This window comes from Benincasa hispida, chromosome 9, assembly GCF_027475165.1.
Source record: "Benincasa hispida cultivar pf3 chromosome 9, pf3_genome.v1.1, whole genome shotgun sequence".
NCBI lineage: Eukaryota > Viridiplantae > Streptophyta > Magnoliopsida > Cucurbitales > Cucurbitaceae > Benincasa > Benincasa hispida.
The window spans coordinates 15,801,431-15,820,970 of record NC_143486.1 but is presented as its reverse complement, the minus strand read 5'-3'; the positions used below and the strand labels follow the sequence as shown (position 1 = coordinate 15,820,970).

Here is a 19,540-nt window from a genome sequence, read left to right as displayed (position 1 = left end):
GAGTTTAAATTGATACAATTATTAATTTGTAATATAAATTGATATAATTGCCAAAGTTAAATTTCACAAAATTACCTAAAAACCAAAAACTTTTTTTATGACTGACCTCTTTCTAAAAACTTGCTTGTTAACGACCTTTTTGCTATGTGAAATTCTAGATTTACCCCCGAATTTAAAACCTTTATCAACTTGTCAACTTTCTTCCTCCTTCAACGATTTCTTCAGCGATCTAACAGACTTATTCAATGCAAGTCATTTATTCTCAACAAATATTCTACCAAGAGCATTGAATGTTAGTGATGAAGAATGGAAGGTCACTCTCAATTATTCACATTTGGTCAAACTCTCCAACTTCTTCTCTCATTGTTCTCTTAGAGTTTTGATCCAACATTCTCATTGTCAATCGGTTTCATCTTCGTCAGTTCATTTTGTCTTTGGGTATAGAGCAAGATCATTCGTCAGAACCAGAAATAGGGAGAATGTAAGTGTTTATGAAGTATTTTTCTTCCAATAGCGCTTTCACAAAGGTATGAGATCGCTCAACATAATGTAAGTGATTGTTTAGTATTATATACTTGATCGCTTATATACAACTAAACGATCACTTACATTAATATGGATGATCAACTAAACGATCACTTACATTAATATGGATGATCTCTTATAATTTTTTTAGCGTTCTCTTATTAGTTACTGAGTGATCTTTTATAATTTATTGGGGGATCATATATGACTTATTGGGCAATCTATTATAACTTGTTGGGTGATCGCTTATTACTTACTGGGTGATTGCTTATTACTTATTGGGTGATCGCTTATTTTAATAACAATTTGAATCCAATTATCAATTTTTTTTTTTTTGCAGATCAACGACGCTAATTCACATCTTTGTATGATTTGACGGGAATGGAAGCAATCTGAAATCAATTATGTTGAAGGTCATATGAAACATCTGAAGGTTAGAAATAAAATAATGTATAGTGAACTAGTGAGTATTATGCACCAATGATTGAATATCAATTTGGATGCATTTGATATATACATCAAATGTTGTTACAACTCATTGGACCCAACTCTCCCATTAACATAGTCAATGATAAAGACCTTAGCTTTTTCTTAGAAGGTAGTGATGCATCCCAGATGCCTTTGTTTGTATCAATTACACCTCATGAAAGTCATGGAGCAGACATAGATAATATGTACCATCAGTGCAATCCAAGTATTCAAACCATTCCAACCAGTCAAAACTTCGGATTTGCAACCATTCTAACACATAACATTTCCACCATGTCTTCGCTAGATGAGAATATTGAGCTATGTGACTTGGGAGATGATAGAAATGGAGATTAGATTGGTCACAACATCCAATCTAAATGTTCACGTTCCAACATCCAATCTAAGAGTTTGATACTGACCATGTATACTGGCAGACGTTCTCTTATATTATACTAGGTGATCGCATAAAAAATACGAGATTGCTTAACTGATAATATATGATTGACCAAAGTTTACTATGCGCTCGTCTAGATAATATAAACAATCTCGTATTAGATTATGAACAATAGCTTGGAGATGATTGTATCATTTAGGAGATCGCTTGGAGATGTTTTTTTTTTTTCTATTTTTTTTCAATTTGATAACTCTGGTTTAAATTGTATTAAAGTTCAAGGTATTAAAGATGAATTAAAGTTTAGATTTTCAATAAAATTCTATTTTCCATCATAAAGTAAAGTGGGAGTGAAAGCATTGAAAGGAATGCTAAAATGCAAGTGTAAAATATACAATTTTATTCAATATAAAGACAAATTACCACAAAAATTTATTTGCCCAACACAGGAAAACATATTGTTTCTTAAACAATGGCATATGATTTTGTTTGAGAGTATCTCTATTCTTTTTCATTATAGGATATTCAACGAATTTCGCAAAAAAAGTGCTACAATCAAGAGATTTGCTCGTTTAGAGGGTAACCTTCGATCGCTTCACTTACTATGGCCCATAATTAAATTTCCGATGATGTTTATCAAACTCAAAGACTATTAAGATGGACGATATTAATCTAGCTACCAGTTGCAGACTATCATTCATGATGTTTAATAACTCTAAAAAAGAGCTGAGATTTTATCCCTAAACATGTTGATTTTATACTATTCATTTGCTTTAATTGTCAATTTTATAGATAAAATAGTCCCAGGAGCATTTTGGAGTCATTACAAAAATTTAGACTAAAAAGGATAAAGAAAGGATTAAGAAATCATCTTAATCTTGCAATGCTGAAAGACAGAATCATGCATAATTCAACCAAAAAGAGTAGCGTCGCAATGCTACGGATTTTTTATAGAATGCCCAGTCGCGTGCATGCGCCTTCGTGCCTTTACTAGAACGCTTGAGGGTAGATTGTGTAACAGAGTTGCAATGCTCTTGACAACATTGTAACGCTACCCCTTCGAGTATAAATGTATTTTTTCGATTTTTAGGGTTAGGGGAAGGCAGATTTTCAATGGAGTCTGATGTTTCTCTCTAAATTATTTTATCTCCTTTATAATTTTTGTATTCTTAGGTTAGATTTCTTAATTTCTTTTGGATTGTAAGCATGGATTGGACTCTATCTCTTTGATTTGTCCATGAATTGATGAGGTAAACTTTCTATCTAGTTTTTAGATCAAGAATTCTAGCATATTTCTTGAGATTTCTTCTTTCAATTGATATTTTGCATTATGAATTATGTTTTCTTTGAATCTTCTTTAATTCCTAAACATATGATTTTGAGGCTGACTTTTCGTGCATCATCTGCATGCTAATTGATTCTTAGTTTGTCAAAATTTTGCATGAATATTTTGTTAAGTTTATTTTTGCATAAGAATGTCTTGCTAAGGTCATCTAAGTAGCAATAGTTAATTAGGCATTTAATGACTATTCCTAGAATGTGCTAATTGCTAGGTTCAAATATAAAATTGGTTAATTGAATAAGGCTTTCCTAACAGTTAATCGACATAATTGAATCCTAAATCATAATGCATGTGTTTTTAGTTCTATATGGCCGCTATCGAACCCAATAGAATTTAGAAGCATGTAGATTAGTTAGGGTATTAGCTTTTCGATCTTAATTAATAACTAGGACGGTTTCTTATTTAGATTCTTGCTAGTTATCCACCATTGTATAGGCTAGCTCGGTCGAATCAAGTGAGTAGTTGTATATGCATAATTCAATTTCATAATTAATTTGTGGTAATCGATGATAGAAATTGCATGGAATGTCTAACTTGCTCTAGAAACTAGATAAATCAATCCTTGTTTACATTTATCCGTTGCAATTTAATTTCATCCATATTTCTCATTTTATTCAAAATCAAAACCCCCGTTTTTATTGCTTTCCATAGTTGAATTTAGCTTAAGAATATATTTGACCCTAGGCTCCCTAAGGTTTGACCTCGTACTTTCCACTTATGCTACTAGTTAGTGTAAGAAGTAGGTTTAATGAATTATAAATATCATTTGTTTAGGTTAGGATTTATCAACAACATAAATCTTGGCCGAACATTGTCTTCATCGATATAGTTTGGCATGGAGTAGAAAACGTATATCATGCATGAATACAGGTCAATACCAGTCATGAGCCAATGTTGTTTGATGTTGATTGACCCAAATATGAAATCCACCCACATCCATGCAGGTCTGTATTCTTCATGTTGTCCAAGCCATAGTCAAGAAAATAGATATTGTCTACTCATAACTTCATATGCGCTCCCTAATTAGTCCAAACTGCCACATTTACGTCCTCCATTACCATACCATCCGATCGGACCTTTGAAGAAATTCCTTCTACACGTATGAGGGTATCTTGTGAAAACTTCGGGTGAAACTTATAATTGTTGGTTGCCAAAGCATAATTCCAATTGCATAATACGTATCATGAAACTCGAATCCACCACAGTTAACCGATATTGACAGAGTTCAGATCTGAAGTGCAGCTTACGGTGCACGTGAATCAGTTGAACGTCCATATTTTAAGACAAATAGTTAATGAACAATATCATTATAAGGATCAAGTATATAAATCGAGTATAAAATCATAAACGATCATTTAGAAAATCCACAAAGATCATTTAGATAGTTCTTAACGATGACTTAGATAATCTTAAACGATCGTTTAGATAATATTAAACAATCACTTAGATAATCATAAATGATCATTTATATAATCATAAATAATCGTTTAGATAATCATATGCGATCATTTAACTAATCTTACAGGGATTTAGAAATACTCACATCCTCAATCACCCATGTGTTCTTCTCAAATGTTTGGAAGAACTTCTTTGTTTGGAAGGTATACACCATCGTTCGCTCCTCATTCTTTGTTTTTGGATTGCTCCTCCACTTATATGTCGACCAAAGAACATCTCAGACTGGGAACAACGGGTGATATGATCTAACAAACCTTATGGGAAAGTCAGGGACAAGGACCAATGGGTTTAGATTTTTAACACCTGTATGTGGTTTCAATTCCCTTGCAGGTGGTTGAGATTTAGTTGTAAAGGGTTGAGGTTCATTTACAGTTTGTTGAGAATCTCTAGGCTCATCCTAAACTCTTTCACGATGGTCTGACTTCTCTACTGACGGCTAAGATTTTATTTGAGCTTCATTCACAGCTTCTTGAGACTCGCCCTCTTTACTTAAACTGAAGATGTTTTTTTGCCAGTTTGATCATCCACTTCATGGACACCCGCTTCACCATAATCGTCGTCATCAACCAAACCATGTTAAGTATTGGGCTGCTCATCACAGGGGGTTCTTTTAATATCATCTCCATGATGATCCCCATCATGGTCACCCATTTAACCATGATCAGTTAATGGATACTGATCTCAATCATGAGAGGTCCCTCCATTATTATTATTTATCTTAGTATTACGTAGGTCACTATTATTATCCATCTCATCATCATATGAGTCGCTATTATTATCTTCATTGATATCCTAAAGAAATGAATCAACATAAATATTAGCTAAATGATCAATTATAAGTTTCTAAACAATCGTGTACATAATCCTAGATGATCGTATAGAAAAGGCTAAATGATCGACTATGAATTCCAAAACGATCGTGTAGACAAATTCCTAAACGATTGTATATATAAGACTACACGATCGTCTAGACATTCCTAAACGATCATGTAAAAAATCTTAAACAATCGTGTAATAAACCCTAAATAGATTACAATTATTTCCTTACCTAAACGTTGGCATAGAGCTTAACTTCATTTATTTGTTGGCTAAGGAGTCCATGCTATTAATGAATTATGCTCATTAAGTTCGCCAAATCCTTGCGAACTTCTGATAGTTTCTCACATAGTTTTCTATAAGACTTGCTTTTCTTCTTGTGTCTTCTGGATACATTCGAGCTACCTTACTCTTACCTTTCCCACGACTTATATGTTGCATAGAACCAGGTGTGCCATGCTCTTCAATATGCTCGAATACTTCATGACCACATGTTCTATGCTTGTCTATATGGTCAAACGCATCATGACCATATGTACCATGCTTTTCCATATGCTCGAATGCATCATGCCCTGCAGACGTCTCGTGATGCTCAATTGTATCAATGGATTGTCAGTCAGTGAGTATAATGTCAACAACACCATCTATGCTTTCCTCATCAGCTCTGTCAACAACTAGCATCAAATCAAGTCCTCTGATTCGATCCTCTTTATACCTCAACTCATCTGATGTGGGTACGAGTCTTGACACAACAGTAGTCTGCATGTAGGCTGTAACACCCAAGTCCTCACAAGATTCCTTAGGTTAAGATATGAACTCAGACTTGAAGCATTGGAGGGAATGGCTAAGTATCTGAACTATGCCTTGGAGGAAGTAATAGTACTTAGGAAAATTCCTAATTGTTGGAGGCATAGTAGATTGGAGTCAGAATTTTGGCTAAGTATCCAAACTATGCTATAAGAATAAGAGTTGAATCCATAGCATAGTAAAGAATGGAGAATTTTCGCTAAGTGTCAATAGAGGGATTCAACTCATAATATAGTTGAGGAAGTAAAGTCATAGCATAAATGAAAAATTCATAGTGTAGTTGATTAAATAAAGTCATAGCATAGTAAGTGAAGTCATAGCGTAGCTAAGGAAGTACAACTCATAGTATAGTTGAGTAAAAATCCTAGGTATACTATGTTGAGCCCATGGTAGATTGCATCATAAGGAAAACTTTGGACAATTTTGGATGCATTGAGCATGTTGGGAACTATGCTATGAGAAAGAAGAAACTATGCTATAAGAAGAAAAAACTATGCTATGGAAAGAAGACACCATGCTATGAGAAGAAGAAACTATGCTATGAGAATAAGGAACTATGCTATGAACATTTAGAAGAATACTTAGGGAAAGAAACTATGCTATGAGCATGAGGAGCCATGTGTTGAGATGGGGGACAAGGTGAAAGCATAGGGGAAGAATTGGTTAAATGTTGAATGAACCATGCGTCGAACTATACACAACCAAGAGAGGAAATAAGGTTGGACACATAGAACAAGTATGGTGAATGCATAAGGGATGTTCAAGGTGAGAATTTAGCTAAGTGTTGGACAACATATGACACAAGCGATGAAACCCTAGGGAAGATTGATAAATGCATACCTTGAGGTGAAGATAGGCATAGTTGGACGTGTAGTTATGCTATGAACTCAAAAGAGAAAGCTATGCTATGAGAAGAAGAATGAATTTTAGGAAAAGTTGGACGAATAAGGGAGGAGTGGATGCATAAGAGGACTATGTGGAATCCATTTTGGGCCTATAAAGAGCAAGATAAAAGTATGAGACAACCATTTAGGAAGAAGTTACACCAAGAAACCCTAGGAAAGGGTTGGTAAACACATGCTTGTGGAAATGGGCAAGGTTAGACGCAAGGTAAACTTGAAGGGTCACTTTGAGAGTATAACCTCAAGAGCATGGCCTTGGAAGCACAAGTCAAAAAGAGGAACATGCGTTGAACATCTTGTGGACGCATAGGAAGGAGAATGTTGGATGTATACAAGATTGTTGGTGAAGGTACTATGTGTTGACTTGGGTTCTTGAGCATTAAAGATCAAGTTGTCATGGTGAGGCAAGTGGCTCAACCAAAGAAAGTCTTGGCCAAACCAAGAAGTAGGTGGACGCATAGGAGAACATGCAAAGTGTTGAAGTGCCACCTCATGGAAGAGCTATGCATTGGCCTATGCATGGTGAAGACACCTGAGTCTTGCATGTAAGTAGGAGGTGTCAAGAAGTGTTGTGTTGAGCCTTACCTGGTGTTGACACTTAGGTTTTCCATGCATATGAGGTGTCATGTGTTAAGGGCATGAAGAGGATGACAAGGACAACCGTGGGTGCCTATAAATACCCCAAGGAAGCCTATTTGACCTCACAACTCAAAGTTTCCAAAAAAAAAAGACTAAAAAAGGAGAGAGTTTGAGGGAATTAGGGTTTTTTAGGGAGGCCTATATGTTGAGGAAGAGTGTTTATGCATTGAGCATACCTGGCCATGCGCCCAACTTGATATCCATGCATTGAGCAGAGTAGTTTAGGTGTCCAGAAAAGCTACCATGCGCCCAATTACCCTAAGGAAGTCCTCCCCTGTGCCCACAGTTGCCCTAGGTTGAATCAAGGCTTAGTTTTACATCTATTGGAGTTGGTAAGCTAAGTTGAGGGCCAAGAAGGTATTCTAAGGTTATTCTAGCCCTAACAGGAGATTCTAAGCTAAAATTGGGCTAATGCAGGCCTGCGACCAAGGAGGAACCAAGATACTATAAGACTTAGAAGAAGGCGGAAAACCCTACTAGTAAACTATGGGTGGTATTTTCTTAGAGGTTTATTGTAAATTTTCATACATGTATATATACTTAGCTTGTATGGTAATAAGAATACATCGCATGGGATGGTCAAGGGGTCAAAAGACCTAGTTCCTAAACCTGTGGCGGGACCTCATGGGATGGTCAGAGTGTCGTTAGGCCTAGTTCCTGAGCCTATGAGAAGCACCTCACGTGGGATGGTCAGAGGACCGACAAGTCTAGTTTTTAAGCCCATAAGAGGTAGATCTATGTGCACATAGAAATAAAGAGAGATATGTTTTACTATCTACCGTGTGTGTACGTATAGTAGGGGAATGGATTCGTTCGAGCCTGAGGTTTGAATAGTAACCTCGTTAGATAGATATGCTGATTGAGCCATTTGTATTTGAAAGAGACTTGTAAGTTATTTACCACTCACTAAGCTTTAAGCTCATTTTTTTTCTTTTATGTTTTTCCTTTGTAGGTAGCAGAAGAGTCTAAGTTGCTGCAAGAAGATGAGGTCTGCCACGAGTTAAATGTTACTTAGTAATTAAGAATGGGTTGGGCAAATGATTTTTTAAATCTATGAAACTGTATAAACTTTAATTTCTATTATATGAAAACTTGAAATTAATTTTAATTTCGGTTAAGTTTGTGTTAAGGATAGAACAGTAGAGATGGGTAGAAGGTATCACAAAAAGGTGGTATCTACCGTCCTCACGCCTCCTTTCGGGTGAGAGAGGTAAGCTCGGAAGGGGGTGTGACATAGGTGATTGGAACAAGTCCATAAATATGAAACAAATAATTTTGAATATTATAAACGATTGCTCATGTAGTTTCCAAAAGAAATTTTTGAAAAAAATCCTTTGAGCAGAAGCAAGATCGACCCAAATTCCATTTTTCATTGAATATAAATTTTACAATAAATAAGAACAAGATATGCATTTTCTTAAATATATAGCATGCCTTAAATAAAATACTTAGGGTTTCAGAAACCTTTACCTTTGAAGAACCCTTTTTTCAAGAACTCCCTCGTACAAGCCATAAACGGATCACTTTCTCCACGCGGATCTCCTTCTTAAAAAAGAACACCACCACTTGAGAACCCTCTGTATTCTCTTGGGACAAAGGATTCAAACAAAAGCTGTGGGCTTTGCTTGAATCCTTGGAAGAGGGAGGAGATGGAAAAGATGAGAGAAATTTTTTTTTTTCAGAGAACTTTTCTCTTCTGTGTTAGTTTTTCAGAGAGAACTTTCTCTCAGAGAAAATTGAGGAAGAAGATAAAATCTCCAACCAACTCATTATCATTATCATTATCATCCCACGAAAATTAACTGAGAGAAGTAAGAAAAGGAAGTTGTAACTCCTTCCCTTTAATTAATTTTAGTTAAATTAATAATTATATATATATATATAATAACTACTTTATTATATATATACACTATATGTTATATCAAATATAACACATAGCCTATAGTTTCATATTGTATCAAATACAACATAACCTATAGATTTTATTTTCTCTCAACAATACATGACATTTAATATAAATCACATTTATATTAAATTCACTTATATAAATCTTATTCATATAATTGATATTTGAATCATATTCAAATATTTAATTCCTCTCAACTTATTATGATATTTAATATAAATCATATTTATATTAAATTTAATTACATGAATCTCATTCATATAATTAGTATTTGAATCATATTCAAATTTCTCTCATATTACCTTAATTAAATTAATTATATACCCTCAATTAATTTGAACACTTCAAATTGATCCAAAATTAATTCTCAATTAAATCCTTGTTGAGCTACAAAGAGAACCTTATGGACCTGTAAATTGAAGCTCCAATAGTACTCAGATAATTAGTTAAACTCTTTAATTAAATTACTTAACATCTGTTAACTGCCGGTCACTCCACTAAAGACCGATAACTGCACTCTTTGCACTACAGATAAATTTCTGTGTCCATTGGATATAACCAATCAACAATGTAATGACCCTTCACAAATTGATCGTAAGTTCAACTGGCCAAAAATTACCTTTTTGTCCCTGTAGTTACAACTAACTCTTTAAGTGCCACCGATCCCTCTAATGAACAATAAGTCATAGTCCAACTATAACTAAGTCCCTCTCGGGACAGGAGAGGGTGCAGCCATTATGTTCAAGACCTGGAATTAGCCTTTAAATGAGCAATTTATCTACTTGCCCCTGCATCAGGGAATGAGTAAATTTCGTCTTGTGTAGCTGTGTTCCCAACTCCCCAATTAGAAGAATCCCTAAAATTGTAGGCTTGTTGAGTTGGCAATCTAGCCACTCTCACCCATACAAATCAAAAGATCGCCTTCATAAGCAGGAGTTTACAACTCACTCAAGATTTAGGTCATGTCACCTACGGTTATCCTAGTGAAATGTAAGTCTCTATTATTAATGGCGTATTGTTGGGGTTAATGCCCTAAATCTCGTAGGGTTCTATAGTTTGTAAATATTGTATGAACAAACTCTTTATGCGATTAATAAAATATATGATATTTTATTCACTTTGTCTATAAAATATGTGATATGTTAGTTGCATTAACCAGAAGCCAATAAACTAACATCCAAGGTTATCTTTGTAACTTAAACATGTATGTGGAGATATACAGGTGGATCATGTTTAAGAGATAACCTAAATGGTCTGTAGTAGATGGATAAGGCTGGGTACCTTATCTTGGTGACACTACGAGTATGACCCGTTTTGTAGGTGTTACAATTGTTGTAAAGTGCTGCAAATGATCTGATCCTGATCCTTCACGTATTAGACATGCGAGTGGGGATATTCTATACAAAAGAGTTTGTATAAGATCGGACCATAAAATGTTTAATCTCATTATATAATACCGTTTATAATAGAGACTTATATTTCACTAGGATGATCATAGGTAACATGGCCTGAATCCTGAATGAATTGTGAACTCTTGCTTATGAGGGCAGTCCTTTGATTTGTAATGGTGAGAGTGGCTAGATCGCCGATTTAACAAGCCTACCATTTTGGGGATTCGTCTGATTGGGGAGTTGGGAACACAGTTACACAAGATGGAATTCACTCCTTCCTCGAAGCAGGGGTAAGTAGATAAATTGCTCCCTTCAAGGTTGATTCTGGGTCTTGAACAATATGGTCTTACACCCTCTCCTGGCCCTAGAGGGATTTAGTCATAGTATAATTGTGATCTATTGTTCATTAGAGGGATCAATGGTACTTAAGGAGTTAGATGTAACTATAGGGAAAAATGGTAATTTGACCCAACTGTACTTACGAGCAATTTGTGAAGGGTCATCATATTGTTGATTGGTTATATTCAGAAATATATCTATTGTGCGAAGAGTGCAGCTGTCAATCTTTAGTAGAGTGCTCGACAGTTAACGAATGATGAATAATGTAATTAAAGAATTTAATTAATTATTCGTGTACCGTTGGAGCTTCTAGCTAAAGGTCCATAAGGTCCCCTTAGTAGCTCAAAAGAATTTAGTTGAAAATGAGTTTTTGGGTTAATTTGAATTGTTCAAATTAATAGAGGAATTTAATTATATATATAATTAAATTGTTTCAATTATATATGATATAATTGTCATAATGTATTTGATACATTATAGTTTAATGGAAGGAGATAAATATTTGAATGATATTCAAATATATTTTCTATGAATGTGATTCATAGTTGTTAAATTTAATATAAATACGATTTATATTAAATGTCATAAAATAGAGAAAAGAAACTATAATTTATATTGTATGTGAGACAATATCAAAACTATAGGTTATATGTTATATTTGATATAACATATAATTTAATATAAATATATGATAATAAGTTAGTTATCATATTTATTTATATTATTTTATTATTATTTGAATAATAACTTCCCATCTTTTCTCTTCAACCACCTTAATGGGTAATTATTGTTTTATGGTAAAAGGAATAAAAGAAAATTTTATTTTTCTTCTTCCTTGAACGAACGAGTTGCAATTTGCTGAACGATTGAGACGTGTTCTGAGTTCTTGATTTCTTGATAACTTTCTCAATCTTCTTTTTCCTCCACTCAAATTATTCTTCCTAACCAAAATAGTTAGAGCCTACCACTCCTAGGTTCTCACCTCGAGAATACCAAGATCTCTTTATGGTTGTGTTCGGTTTGTTTGATACGAGAAAATATTGAAGAAGGTCTTCAAGAAGTTTCTAGTTCATGACTGTTCGAGGGGGGTTACGTGAAGGAAAAGATCTTCAAAGGTAATGTATCTTGAAACCCTTTTTCTTCTAAAAAGCATGATGTAATTTATTTGAATGCATATCTCTTGTATGTTTACTGTAAATTATATTTCCAATAATTAATAGAAATTGGACAATCCGCTTCCGCTCAAGGATCTCCTCACTAGAGTTCCTTCAGTTATATAAAGAGACTAATCATTTCGTGGTTCGGTCTTATACAAACTCTTTGTATAGGATACCCTCGCTCACATGTCTCCACATGAATGATCAAGATCAGATCATCTGTAGCACTTTACAATACTTGTAACACCTACAAAGCAGGCCGTATCCGTAGTGTCAACAGGATAAGGTACCTAGCCTTATCCATCTACTATAGACCGTTTAGGTTATTATTTAAATAAGATCCACGTGTATGTTTCAAATACTTGTTTAAATTACATGAAATAACCCCGGATCTTAGTTTATTGGATTGAGTATATGCTAATAAATTAACACTTATTTTATTAACAACAATATGTTTATACAAAGTTTACAAACTACGAGATTACAAAGAGATTTAAGATACCAATCTCAACAGTTTCTAAACGATCACTTATATATTATCTAAATGATCGCTCATATAAAATTGGGCGATCGTTTAGTAATACACGACCGTTTAATTAAATATAAACAACCGTGTAGAAAATATGTAAGCAGCCGTTTATTTAAATTTAAACTATCATTTATTAAATTTTTTGGGTTGGAATACATTCCTATCTAACAACTTATATAATGGAGCATGATACACTTCCATCTAAGTACTCATGGTATTGCCTTCTTTCTGATTTTGGTGGCTATGAACTTGCTAAATATGGACAGAATTTCGTAAGCCCAAACCTACATCATGGAAAACTTGGTTACATGAACAAAAATTATCACAACCCCATTGAGATTATATTGAATTTGAAAAAAAAATTATGTATCTGGAATGCCAGTACAAAATCCTTTATACAATAACATGTGATGTGATTAAGATTTGTTGCTTTCTTCATATCGTGCAACTATTTCTTCCCGTGTAAATTTTTTTCCATACTAATCAATAACCTTTTAAAGAATATAGACGACCAACCGTTTCAAGAAGATAAACGACCAATCATAACCTAAAGACTTTGGTGTCATCAACGATCCCAAATGTCTTAACATTGAATTGTGTTTTCTTGTCTTTTTCCCATCATTATAACTTCAATGTATAATGCCAATGCAACCTTCAATATATAATGCCAATTCAACGATCCCAAATATGGACTGAAGATTGTGCAACGAAGAAATGTGATCGTCACCAAGATCGCTTCATAGCACAATATTGTTGATCCATTTACGAAGGCTCTCTCGGCTAAAGTGTTCGAGAGTCATCTAGAGAGTTTAGGTCTACAAGACATATATATAGTATAATCTAAGGCAATTGGAAGATGTGTAATGGGTATAAAGATGTCCTAGTTTATTGTATTTGTATATTTATTTTCATGTAATATACATTATAAATTTGACATTTTCAACTTTGCATTTTTTTAAAGGTATTAAGGTAATTAAAGTAATTTTTCAAATTTACTAAGGGAAAGAATATAATTTATGGTGATATATTATAATATAATGTTTATATCGTAATTAAACTTTATAATATACATTTATTTTGAATTTGATCGGGAGAATTAATTATTTGAAGGAGTTCAAGCATTAAATTTTATACGAATAGAATTCATATTAAAACTATAGGTTAAAATTAATGCGCATTAAACGCACATTAAAACTATAGGTAATATGAGAGAAAAATAATTGAATGTGATTCAATTATAAGGTTAAATCAAATATGTGATATTTAATTTAATGATTAATTATTTGAAGATTTAGTTAATTATTAACTTAATTAAATTTGATTTGATTTAATTAAATTAATTGATTTAAAACTATAGGTTATGAGAGAGATGTATTAGAATATGATTCTAATGCACATTTAATTAAATATGATATATTTAATTATTATTAATTAATTTGATTTATTTTAACAAATTAAATTTTTATTTAATTTATTTTTATATTAAATAAATTTATTATTATTTAATTAAATTTGATTTAATTTATTAATTAATGAATTAATGAATTAAAATAAATAAAAAATTATTATAACAAACTCCCCAGGGAAGAGATTTTCTCCCAACCCCTCTCTCTCAAAACAATTATGTCAGTATTACTTTTCTTTTTCGTCTTCTGAGATTTTTTTCTAAGAAAATTCCCTCCAAGGATTCCACCTCCTTCTACTTCATTAGCTCAAATATTGGTGAAATCTTTTTGGTGGTGTTTAGTTGTTTTGCAAGAATCAAGATCGTAGATCCAAAAAGTTGGTAAGTTAGTGAAGCCCTCCAGAGTCATCAACGAAAGTAAGGGTTTTTAGATTTTATTTACTCTGTTAGTTTGTTACTAAAATCTTAAAATGGTTGAAATTTTTTCCGCTACGCTTAGGATTTCAACCCAGTAGTCTTAACCTCTAGTAGTTTGTATCCATTTCTACTGTTTCCTCGGTCGGCCATAAACTAGTTATCAGATTAAAGTCATCTTTGGTGTACTTTACCTTCTTCTCCAATATGTTGAAGTTTATAATATCTAGGATTCTCATCTCTAACTTCCATTAACAAAAAAATGGTGGAACAACTACCCATTAAACACAAGGTCCACGTCCATTAGTGGACCAAAACATGCTTTCCTAACATGTTCATCTGCTCTTTGGTAAGCTTCTTCTTGATCAGGTCATTCATTTTTTGGGTAATGCAAGAGATGGTAACAGGGAAATATTTATCAACACGGACTGAATGCGCCATCTTAGCAAACTATAACAAACATATACAACATGTAAGTAGGCGATCGTTTAATAAAAGTTGGACGATTGTTTAATAAATATTAAACTATCATTTTATACAATTTAAGCAATCTTTTTATAACTTGTAGGTGAACGTTTAATAAGAGTTGGGTGATCATTTAGAAAACAATAGGTGATCAATTTCACGAACTAAACGAACCCTAAGCCCTGATGCTCACATGAACGAGAAAATTAACATGCATTAAAGGATAAGAGCGACATACCTTAGTATTGATGAAACGCTCGGAGGAAGATCGAGGACGACGAGAGACGTTGAGAGAAAACTAAGAGAACTGAGAGACAATCGCACAATAAGAGAGATAATAAACAGAATGTGAACGATCTCTTAGTAAAGTAGTTGAAAAGGTGCACGTCTTCCTTGTATTAATATTGAGGGTAAAATTCGTATTTCACATGACGAAAAGGTCATTGACAAGCAAGTTTTTAGAAAGAGGTCAGTCATAGAAAAGTTTTTGGTTTTTAGGTCATTTTGTGAAATTTTTCTATAGATGAATATTTGTCTTTTTTTAAGCCAAAGAAGCAATTTTGTTGAAAAGATAATACATCGAGGTTACAACATGGAACCTCATAATTAACCTCGTTATTGATTAAGATCAAGTTTTTTGTTTTTATTTTTTATTTCAAAAGGGAAAAAGAGTGTAACAACATGAGACTAGGAGGGGTACATGAATGAATCAAGATCACATCCGAATGAGATGGATATTGAGGATGTGAAAGTATTGTCAGGAAAGACTTAAAAGAATTGAAAGTTATTACATTTACAAAAATGTACACCTTCCTTTTTGGCGGCTCAATCATAGGAACTCTAAAGTTAAGTTGGAAGAAACCTATGTTGGGTGACCAGACAAAGCATGAAGGATCCATGTTGATTTGTGGGGGGCAATTTTCACTCTTAGAAGTATTTGAGACAAGTATGGATGACATTGACAGATCACAGAGGAATGTCGAGACTAAGCACAAGGTGGTGAATCTGTTTAGTTTTTTCTTTTTTTGCATTTTTTAGTCATTTTCTTTTTCTTCTTCGCATCGTTCTTTTGTATTCCTTCCCATCGTTCTTCTACATTCTGAATTAGGCTCAGAGCATAAGAAATGAAGAATTTGCACAAAAGAAAAAAATCGAAGAAAAAAGTTGCAATTATATATTATGAGGAACAAAAGGAAGGAGCGAGAAGCAAAAGTGAAAAGCGAAAATTTGTCTGAGCGATAGGGTCTTGCACACGATTTGGGGACGAGATGATAATTTCGCGTGCGACTAACGTAAGCATAAAACTATTTTTCAAGCAAATATCAATCTTGGACCAAATTTTATTTGGACTCCTAAAAAGATCATTCGTACAAAAACTCTACTTTATTCTTGTCCCAAATGCCCCTATATGTTTGTTTGAAGACTTTTTATTTTCGTTCATTCTATCCCACTTTAAAGAAGTTTCTCGACAAAGAGATGGATTTTAACAAGCTAATAGTTTTCAACTCGCTCGTCTTTTTTTTTTCTTTTTGTTTTTTTTTTCATTTTCTTTTTGAGTTCACCAATCTTCTGAATTACAAATACAGGCATCCTTGTTATCTCTATACACTATACAATTTCATTTTCTACCAAATTACAAACAAGAAGAATCCCAATCCACTTTACATTCAACAAAAACCATTATTTTATTGAAGAAAAAAAAAATCTTCAGTTTAATGTTTAGGCTGCCTGAAAACATCAAGCAATCGGCTTCTTCCGTCGAGAACCTCCGAGAATCTCCCATCCACCTCCTTCCCCATCCCATCCACCGTCTTCTCCAATCTCCCCAATCTCCTCCTCATCTCCTCCACCGCCTCGCCACCACCACCGCCGATGATCTTCGCCACCGCAGCGTTCACCTCCTCCACCTCCTCTAGCACACTCCCCTTCGCAGAAACCACCGCAAAGATCACCGAATCCAACACCTTAAACGCCGGAACTGTCACACCGGCAGCTAATCTTCTCATCTCAAAATACGCCGTTGAATCTCCCTCACAACCAGAAAGCACAATTCCACAAACCCAATACCCAAGTCCCTCCATTGTTGCTAAAGCTTTCTCGATCGCCCACTCCTCGTCGGAGCAACCCTTCTTCTGATCTTTCACATTTCCTCTAATCTCCGATCCTTCGAAAGATCTCTTCAGAACAATCGGTTTCAGACGGGAAACTGCCATTAAAGGAGAGCTCTGAATTAGACTCAGAGCATACGAAAGCGAAACCCGAGAATTCCTCAATTGGGCTAAAGAAAAACTGATGGAATTGAGAAGATCAAGCAAATTAAGACTATAATTCAAATACCCATCAACCAGATCGGCTCCCCATTTTCCAACAGGATACTCCAAATCCACAACCAATTTCGCAAACGCTTGATGGATACTCGGAATAAGACCCTGAAGAAGCTGAAGAAGCCAACGAAACGACAACGATTTCAAATCGGAAGTCGACAATAAGAGTTGATTCAAGCAAGATGATACGTCGTCCTCGAATGCCTGAAGACGAGAAACAGAGAAGGAAGATTTACATCCACGGCGGTGGTGGTGATTGTCGAGCTTGGAACAGAGCTTGTTGAAGGTTTGAAGCAAAAGGGGCATTATAAGAGAGCTGAAATTTGCAGAAATCAAGAGTGGGTTTGTTGTTGTTTTGGTGTTTAGAGTGTTAACAATGGCGGGCTATGGAATTTTTAGAGGGATTTTATAGGAGGAAGAAGGAAGTTTCAAAGGGCCAATCCGCGTGCGCCCGTGGCTTAAAGCCCAAGAGAGAGAGTAAACAAACATTTGACTGGTGTTTAGTGTTCGATGGTTTTTGTAATATAAATTTTTAAATTCTATTTTGAACTAATTTATTACAACTTTGCGTTAGCTGTACGATTAATGCCTTTTTCCTCTGCTACTTCCTTTCTCTTTTTTTATTTATTTATTAAATTTATCCTAATTTATCAAAATCTTGTAAAGTCATTTTTTTACCAACTAATATTGAATTTTACTTACTTTTTTAAGTATACTGTTAAATTTTAAATCAAAGAACATAATTAACATTTAGAAACGATAAAATCAAAGAGAAGCATGATATAGGCCGAAAGTGGCAACTAAAGATCAAAATGAGCCTAAGCTAAGGCCGAAGCTGACCTTTGCCTAACGCCTAATGCATGCTTTGCCCAAAACAACACTTTAGACCCAAGATATAGCCTAAGGGATACGTCGACCCTAGCCAAACACGAAACCGGCACACCCCTTAGCCCAATAGAACTTATCCTAAAGCGATTTTGAAACCCTAGAGAACTCCATAGGCCAACTTCTCCATAAATACATCATTATAATTTCATATGAAGTAACTTGAATCCTATTCTCAAACTCTCTAGCTTCCACATTCTTTCACTCTCTGACTTTAAGCATAAAGTCTATGTAGCAAGCATCACACCGGTGCGCAAATTTTCTTTTTTATAAGCCACGTTCTTCTCTTCAAACAAACTCACTGTTGGTGTCATATGTGAAAGTTAGGTGTGTTCACCCTGTTCAAAATTTAGCATCAACATATAAAAATGAGAATGGGTATTAGATTATTGATATAATATTAAATTTACTATAACATAGGATCAATTTAAGCGTTTAGGATGGTCAAATCGAGTATAACTCAATTGTCATACGAGTATGTTAATAACCATAAAGTTTTTTTTTTGTTCGAATCCTTCTATCCCAATTGTACTAAAAAATTAAGCTTTGGAATTTCTTTAGTACAACAACTATGAGAATGAAAGATCTCACCTTTAACCTCAAGAGAAAAATCATGTCAATTATGATTGAATTAAGCTCAATTTGCCTCTAAACTTTATGGATGAGGGTTGATTTGACTTGTTTCAATTTTAATATCCAAGAATATTTTTTAAAAGAATATACTAAAATAAGTTCAAATTACAATTTAGGTCATTTGATAATCCATTTATGTTTTTGAAAATTTAACTTTAAAAAATTGTTTTCACTTTCTTTGTTTTTATCGACTTTCTACAAGTATTTTCAAATTAATAAAATAGTTTTAAAAATTTTGTAAGAATTCAGTTGTTCTTAGAGAGGTAAAGTTTATTATAAAGAATTTGTGACAATGCCATATATGCTTTTTAAGATGTTTGTTTTTGTTCTGATTTAAAATACAACAAAGTCCATAGCCAAAATAGATTTTTTTTTTCTTTTTTTAAGAAAAGAGGAATTAATAAATAAAGAATTGATGACTTTTTATTTGGTCAAAACAGATGAGTCCTCTTCAAACACAGCTAAGGATAAGAGCAAATTGCATAATTGGCTGTCCAAATATTTATTGTTCATGGAAAGTTAGAATATAAATAGATTAAAAAAGGAAAAGAAAATAATAGTTAGAATATATTTTTATTTCTTGTGCTTTATCACACATTAATTTCAATTTAGTTCTTACCAAAACCTTGCCAAACTTTTTGCTTGTCTCTTTCTGGCTAAATTATGATTTTAGTTTATAAATTTAACTTTTAAAAATATCTAATAGCTAGATTTCAACTTTTCACTCTTTTTTTTTTTAAG

General features: G+C 33.7%; 1 protein-coding gene across 1 annotated transcript; it reads right to left on the bottom strand.

Moving 5' to 3' along the window:
• Positions 1-16,438: 16,438 nt before the first annotated feature.
• On the bottom strand, positions 16,439-17,766 carry LOC120084571 (protein BPS1, chloroplastic-like). Its single transcript, XM_039040375.2, has one exon. The coding sequence runs from the start codon at positions 17,585-17,587 to the stop codon at positions 16,670-16,672; it is 918 nt and encodes a 305-aa protein (XP_038896303.1). The 5' UTR covers positions 17,588-17,766; the 3' UTR covers positions 16,439-16,669.
• Positions 17,767-19,540: the final 1,774 nt, after the last annotated feature.